Here is an 8287-nt window from a genome sequence, read left to right on the forward strand (position 1 = left end):
AGTGGCATAATCTTGGCTCACTGCAACCTCTGCCTCCTGAGTTCAAGTGATTCTCGTGCCTCAGTCTCCCCAGTAGCTAGGATTACAGGTGCATACCACCACACCAGGCTAATTTTTGTATTTTTAGTAGAGACGGGATTTCACCATGTTGGCCAGGCTGGTCTCCAGCTCCTGACCTCAAGTGATCCGCCCACCTCAGCCTCCCAAAGTGGTGGGATTACATATGTGAGCCACCGCGCCAGACCCAAACTGATTATTTTAAAAGTCCTTTCATCTGTATCATACTCCATTTGATTCCCACAAAGTTCTTCAAGGAAGGGAAGTGTAGATACTCCATTGAAGATGGGTATACCGGAATCCTACTCCCCTTTTTCTCTTACCGTCAGGAATCTCATCCAGCTCATTGAAATCATCCTGCTGTGGGTGAGTGAATTCCAAGGAAAGTGATGTAGAAGATTTTTCTAGACTTCTAGTAGAGACCCAAAAGTTGATTTCAGAATCAATTCTGTGGCTCATAATAAACATTTATTGTCACAAATGAGTGAAAACTATCACCACAATGCATTCATTGAGAATATTGATAATGTAGCAATCTCTGTTATTTATTGAAAATTACTCTCCATGATATTGTTGCACAGGTAAGTGTACAGCACATATATACATATACACACACATATACAGAATAAATGTTAACACTGGCTTGCTTTGTAAAAACTTGTTCTTAGGGCCAGGCACAGTGGCTCACGCCTGTAATTCCGGCACTTTGGGAGGCCCAGGCAAGGGAATCACCTGAGGTCAGGAGTTCAAGACCAGTCTGGCCAACATGGTGAAACCTTGTCTCTATAAAAAATACAAAAATTAGGGGCCAGGCACGGTGGCTCACGCCTGTAATCCCAGCACTTTTGGAGGTCGAGGTGGGCAGATCATGAGGTCAGGAGATCAAGACCATCCTGGGTAACACGGTGAAACCCCATCTCTACTAAAAATACAAAAAAATTAGCTGGGCTTGGTGGCGGGTGCCTGTAGTCCCAGCTACTCGGGAGGCTGAGGCAGGAGACTGTCTTGAATTCAGGAGGCAGAGCTTGCAGTGAGCCGAGATCGTGCCACTGCACTCCAGCCTGGGTGATAGAGACAGACTCTATCTCAAAAAAAAAAAAAAAAAAAATAGCTGGATGTAGTGGTGGGCACCTGTGGTCTTGGCTACTCAGGAGGCTGAGGCAGGAGGATCACTTGAGCCTGAGAGGCGGAGGTTGCAGTGAGCCGAGATTGCTCCATTGCACTGCAGCCTGGCAACAGAGCAAGACTCTGTCCCAAACAAAACAAAACAAAACAAAACAAAAACTTGTTCTTACTGTGTGCCAGAATTACAAAAGTTTAAAAGCATTAGTCTACAAGTTCTGGGGTATTTAGAGTATAGGTTCAGCCTATTTAGGTCATTATGTCAATTTAAGAAACCTAACTAGTTTACTGCCGGGCATGGTTAAAGGTAAAATAGAGATGAGGCCTGAAGAATCCTGAGAAGACAAAACCACTTAGGCCTCGTAAGTGAACTCAACCTTTCTTGATTTGCACACATAAGGAAAACTTAACTTGAGCTAACTCTTATAAATGCCTGTATTAAAGAAAAACAGGACTTAAGCTCAACCAATCAGAAGTAGCCAACAAACTTTTATAACTATGAACTTTCATAGGAGATCGATCAAATAAGGCAACTGTATAATTGTATCCAATCAGATGTTTTCTTTGCTTTACTTCTGTGTCTGTCCTGTAAAAGCCTCCCCACAGATTCTCTTGGTGGAGTTCCTGAACCACTTCTGGTTTAAAGCTGTCAAGTCCATGAAATGTTGTTTGCTCAAATAAACTCTTTTAAAATGTTTATTGTGCCTGCATTTACCTCTTTAACAGCAGTAAAGATATAGTTTCAGGGCCGGGTACAGTGGCTCATGCCTGTAATCCCAGAACTTTAGGAGGCCGAGGCAGGCAGATCACCTGAGGTCAGGAGTTCGAGACCAGCCTGGCCAACATGGTAAAACCCTGTTCCTACTAAAAATACAAAAAAATTTAATTGGCGTGGTGGTGGGCACCTGTAATCCCAGCTACTCGGGAGGCTGAGGTAGGAGAATCTCTTGAACAGGGGATCTCGCAGTTAGCTGAGATCTTGCCACTGCACTCCAGCCTGGGTGACAACAGTGAGACTCCATCTCAAAAAAAAAAAAAAAAAAAAAAAAAAGATACAGTTTCATGATAGAAAGCACAACTGTAATGAGGTCAAGACAAAGCTAGGTTTCCATTTTTACTCAAGTTTCTATAAGACATTAGGCAAGTTATTTATCTTATCTGTGAAATGGGAAAATTCTACCTATTTGATACAGCTGTTGTGAAGTTATCTGTGATGACACAGGCACCTTGATGAATTATAATTCATCATTATAAGCTTTCTCTTTTTACCCTCTTTTGTTTTCCTTCCCCACCACTCATCCAGTGAGGCTACATCTATAAATTGGAAATTTCCTTGTTTATACCTAGGTCTCTGTGATCATACAAAAGAGTCAGCTCTCGCTCTGGAATGCTGAGTAATGGAGCTGGGAGTTTACCTCGGGTGGGGCGTGGTGATTAGGACGGTTCAGTTTTCATAGTAAAGGTAGTAATAGCAGCAATAACCATCGCTATCATCATTTATGGAAAATCTACTCTCTGCTAGGCATTGAGCTGAGGTTTAGATGTATTTCAGTGAAACTTTAACATACCTCAAATGGAATTTATGATTTCCTACCATGATCCAACTCTCCCTCCCTGCTCCTTTCTTGCTTCTGTCTTCGGATATATCCATTCATTTATTCAAACTACCAACTTCATCCTTCCCTTCCCTCACCATCACTGCGATCTAAACCACAGGTAAGCCCTGCTGATTTGAATTTTTTTTTTTTTTTTTTTTTTTGAGGCAGAATCTCACTCTGTTGCCCAGTCTGGAGTGCAATGGTGCAATCTTGGCTCACTGCAACCTCTGCCTCCTGGGTTCAAGCAATTCTCCCTGCCTCAGCCTCTCGAGCAGCTGGAATTACAGGCGACTACTATCATGCCCGGCTAATTTTTTTTTTTTTTTCTGAGACGGAGTCTTGCTCTGTTGCCCAGGCTGGAAAGCAGTGGTGCAATCTCAGCTCACTGCACCCTCTGTTTCCCTGGTTCAAATGATTCTCCTGCCGCAGCCTCCCGAGTAGCTAGGATTACAGGCACATGCCACCACACCTGGCTAATTTTTGTATTTTTAGTACAGACAGGGTTTCACCATGTTCGCCAGGCTGGTCTCAAACTCCTGACCTCAGGTGATCCACCTGCCTCGGCCTCCTAAAGTGCTGGGATTACAAGCGTGAGCCACCATGCCCGGCCTCAAATTCTTTTTTTTTTTTTCCTTTTTTTTGAGATGGAGTCTCACTCTGTCACCCAGGCTGGAGTGCAGTGGCGTGATCTCAGCTCACTGCAACCTCCGCCTCCCAGGTTCAAGTGATTCTCCCTACCTCAGCCTCCCAAGTAGCTGGAATTACAGGTGTCCCCTACCATGCCTGGCTATTTTTTTTTTTTTTTNTCTCAAACTCCTGACCTCAGGTGATCCACCTGCCTCGGCCTCCTAAAGTGCTGGGATTACAAGCGTGAGCCACCATGCCCGGCCTCAAATTCTTTTTTTTTTTTTCCTTTTTTTTGAGATGGAGTCTCACTCTGTCACCCAGGCTGGAGTGCAGTGGCGTGATCTCAGCTCACTGCAACCTCCGCCTCCCAGGTTCAAGTGATTCTCCCTACCTCAGCCTCCCAAGTAGCTGGAATTACAGGTGTCCCCTACCATGCCTGGCTATTTTTTTTTTTTTTTCTGAGATGGAGCCTCGCTCTGTTGCCCAGGCTGGAGTGCAGTGGCGTGATCTCAGCTCACTGCAACCTCTGCTTCCCGGGTTCAAGTGATTTTCCTGCCTCAGCCTCCTGAGTAGCTAGGATTACAGGTGTGTGCCACCACACCTGGCTAATTTTTGTATTTTAGTAGAGATGGGGTTTCACCATGTTGGCCAGGCTGGTCTCGAACTCCTTACCTCAGGTGATCTGCCCGCCTCGGCCTCCCAAAGTGCTGGGATTACAGGTGTGAGCCACTGTGCCCAGCCTCGAATTCTTAAACTAGGCCAAAGTCACCCACTTCCCTTCACCTCCATTACCACCACTGGAGACCACACTGCTATCACCTCTTAAGATACTTTATCACCAGGCGCAGTGGCTCATGCCTGTAATCCCAGAACTTTGGAAGGCCGAGGTGGGCAGATCACGAGGTCAGGAGATCAAGACCATCCTGGCTAACACGGTGAAACCCGTCTCTACTAAAAATACAAAAAAGTAGCCGGTCGTGGTGAGAGGCGCCTGTAGTTCCAGCTACTCGAGAGGTTGAGGCAGGAGAATCAATTGAATCCAAGAGGCAGAGCTCGCAGTGAGCCGAGATCGCGCCAATGCACTTCATCCTGGGCGACAGAGTGAGACTCCATCTCAAAAAAAAAAAAAAAAAAAAGAAAAGAAAAGATATTTTATCTAGCTTGGTGCAGTGGCTCATGCCTGTAATCCCAGCACTTTGAGAGGCCGAGGCGGGTGGATCACCTGAGGTCTGGAGTTTGAGACCAGCCTGACCAACATGGAGAAACCCCATCTCTACTAAAATACAAAATTAGCCAGCTGTGGTGGCGCATGCCTGTAATCCCAGCTACTCAGGAGGCTGAGGCCGGAGAATTGCTTAAACCCGGGAGACAGAGGTTGCAGGGAGCCGAGATCGCACCATTGCACTCCAGCTTGGACGACAGAGTGACACTACGTCTCAACAACAACAACAACAACAACAACAACAACAACAACAACAAAGATATTTTATCTAGAGCAGTGCTTCTCAAAGTACACACCCACAACTCAATCATTAGCATCACCAAGGAATTTGTTACAAAAGCAAATTTCCAGGCTCCACCTCAAGACTTCTACTGAGTCACTCTGGGAGTCGAACCACCAATTTGTTTTTTGATTTTTTGTTTGTTTGAGACAGGGTCTCCCTCTGTCACCCAGTCTGGAGTGCAGTGGCTTGAACACCTGGGCTCAAGGGATCCTCCCACCTTAGCCTCCCAAGTAGCTGGAACTACAGGCATGCACTCCCATACCTGGCTAATTTTATTATTATTATTATTATTTTGTAGACACAGAGTCTCCCTATTTTGCCCAGGCTGGTCTCGAACTCCTTGGGCTAAAGCAAGCAATCTGTTTTTTTAACAAGTTCCCCAGAGGATAGTGATTAGTGCTCAAATTTGAAAGTCCCTGCAGACTATAGGTATGTCAGAGTAAGGAAGAGGAGCTAAGGAAATATAAAATTTTAAAATAGAATACAGTGTATTAAAAGTCTATACCAACAGATTGTTTTTAGTTTTATTTATTCATGTATTTTTTGGACAGAGTCTCCCTCTGTCGCCTAGCCTGGAGTGCAGTGGCATGATCTCAGCTCACTGCAACCTTCACCTCCTGAGTTCAAGGGATTCTCCTACCTCAGTGTCTTAAGTAGTTGGGATTACAGATGCATGCCACCAAGCCCAGCTAATTTTTTGTATTTTTAGTAGAGACGGGTTTTTACCATGTTGGTCTGGCTGGTCTTGAACTCCTGACCTCGGTGATCTGCCCGTCTCAGCCTCCCAAAGCGCTGGAATTACATGCATGAGCCACCGCACCAGGCCTGTAGATTATTTTTAAAAACTCACTGGCAAAATAACTAATTTATCATGAGACAAGTTAATGAAGAAATCAGATATTTGGAGATATTTGGTTTTATCTTTTTTTTTTTAAGCTCTGTTGGATTTGAGATACTTGGTTTTAAAGGGCAGACAATTAAATATTGAAATTAAAATGCATTTTCCCTAAGAATAGCATATGTTTTAGGAACACATTTTCATTTAAATACTTGTTATTTGTTACAGATGACAACAACACATTTTCTGCTTATAGCAGAGATTAAATCTGAAAGATTATAAATAGTCCAATTTATTTTTTACCATACTCACTGTTGCTGAAATTGAGCAATGAAAGTAGATAAGCTCATTTAATTTTTGCTTACAGTCAGCAATCCTTTCTGGCACTCCTATGTGGGGCATTCCACAATGCCTTGGGGGAACTGACTTCAAGGAAAGACTGATATGTTAAAACATTTTCCCTGTCACAAATTCACACCAATTTTTTTTTTTTCCCCACAAATGCCTTACAGGTGAGCCAAGCCCATGCTAAAGCATTACCCATTAAAAAGCCCTTCATCAAGGAGTGTTTGGTGAAAGAAGTGGGAGAAGAGTTAAGAGCAAACTAAAAAGAAATTAAAACAGAGTGCAGACAGAACAGGCTAGGGAGAGAAAGGAAATAAACCAAGTGAGGCTGTGGGGATGTAAATCCTTTTCTCTGGGCTGGGTAGCGCAGGGGGGTGCACACCTGTAATCCTAGCACTTTGGGAGGCTGAGGCAGTAGGATCACTTGAGCCTGGGAGTTCTAGACCAGCCTGGGCAACAAAGTGAGATCCCATCTCTACACAAAATTAACCAGGCACTATAGCATGTCCCTGTAGTCCTAGCTACTGGGGAGGCTGAGGTGGGAGGATCACCTGAGCCTGAGGTCAAGGCTGCAATGAGCCCTGATTGTACCACTGCAATTCAAGTTTTGCCACAAAGCGAGCAAAATTTTCTCTGAAATTTTTTATTCTACTCTGATAGGCAATAGCCAGTTAGGTTTCCATCTGTATTGATGCTATGTGAAGACCAAGTTCTGGCCAGGCGCGGTGGCTGACACCTGTAATCCTAGCAATTTGGGAGGCTGAGGTGGGCGGACCATGAGGTCAGGAGTTAGAGACCAGCCTGGCCAACATGGTGAAACCCTGTCTCTACTGAAAATACAAAAAATTAGTGGGGCGTGGTGGCAGGAACCTGTAATCGCAGCTACTTGGGAGACTGAGGCAGGAGAATCGCTTGAACCCGGGAGGCGGAGGTTGCAGTGAGCCAAGACAGCGCCATTGCACTCCAGCCTGCGTGACAGAGCGAGACTCCAGTCTCAAACAAACAAACCAACCAAAAAACAAGTTCTGCCTGGGAATTATTCCATCAACAATACCACAACAGGTATTTTATTATACACAGTGGGGTCAGACTAGATGATTTCTAAAGTCACTTGTAATTCTGAACTATGAAGATTCGGAAAAATTTGGTAACACATGATAGACAAGAAGCAAATTTCTGGGGGAGATGCATACAGATGCCCATGAGGATCAAAAAAGAGGGCTCTGTGAATTGCATCCCATACTGTTTAAGGCAGGAACCAAGAGACTTCAACTCACCATCAAGTTACTTCTGAATTAAGATGGGAACCGCCTCTCCTACAGAGAACGGTAAAATTATATGAAAGCCATCTGACAGGAGAAGAAAAAAAGGAAACACGGCGGGAAATGATCTTTAGAATCACACTTCCTGCTATTTCTCTTTTTTGCTTAGGAGATACAAAAAAGGGGCCGGACGCGGTAGCTCAGGTCTGTAATCCCAGCACTTTGGGAGGCGGAGGCTGGCGGATGACCCGAGGTCAGGAGTTCAAGACCAGCCTGGCCAACATGGCGAAACACCGTCTCTACTAAAAATAAAAAAAATTAGCCGGTCGTGGTGGCGGGCGCCTGTAATCCCAGCTACTCGGGAGGCTGAGGCAGAAGAATCGCTTGAACCGGAGGTTGCAGTGAGCAGAGATCGTGCCATTGCACTCCAACCTGGGCGACAAGAGGGAAACTCCGTCTCAGACAAAAAAAAAAAGCCTTTCCTGTTAGGCGAGAGCTGCGCTACGCGAGGGTGTCGGACGCCGTTTCTCGTTTTCATCATATAGATAACAGCCGTGCTGCAAAGATCGTCAACGTACCTAAAAACCGAAGAACCTTCTGTAAGAAGTGTGGCAAGCATCAGCCTCACAAAGTGACACAGTATAAGAAGGGCAAGGATTCTTTGTATGCCCAGGGAAAGAGGCGCTATGATCGGAAGCAGAGTGGCTATGGTGGGCAGACAAAGCCAATTTTCCGGAAGAAGGCTAAGACCACAAAGAAGATTGTGCTAAGGCTGGAATGTATTGAGCCTAACTGCAGATCCAAGAGGATGCTGGCCATTAAGAGATGCAAGCATTTTGAACTAGGAGGAGATAAGAAGAGAAAGGGCCAAGTGATCCAGTTCTAAACTTTGGGATATTTTTCTTCTGATTTTGAAGAGAAAATGTTGAAGCC

At 44.9% G+C, this 8287-nt stretch overlaps 1 protein-coding gene across 1 annotated transcript; it reads left to right on the forward strand.

Annotated features, from left to right (window-relative positions):
• The first annotated feature begins 342 nt into the window (after nucleotides 1-342).
• Nucleotides 343-8281, forward strand: LOC108540755 (60S ribosomal protein L36a-like). Its single transcript, XM_017889934.1, has 3 exons — nucleotides 343-423; nucleotides 2527-2573; nucleotides 7844-8281. The coding sequence occupies exons 1-3, from the start codon at nucleotides 343-345 to the stop codon at nucleotides 8238-8240; spliced, it is 525 nt and encodes a 174-aa protein (XP_017745423.1). The 3' UTR covers nucleotides 8241-8281.
• The last annotated feature ends 6 nt before the right edge of the window (nucleotides 8282-8287 follow it).

The sequence above is a fragment of the Rhinopithecus bieti genome, unplaced genomic scaffold, assembly GCF_001698545.2.
Source record: "Rhinopithecus bieti isolate Rb0 unplaced genomic scaffold, ASM169854v2 scaffold_18644, whole genome shotgun sequence".
NCBI lineage: Eukaryota > Metazoa > Chordata > Mammalia > Primates > Cercopithecidae > Rhinopithecus > Rhinopithecus bieti.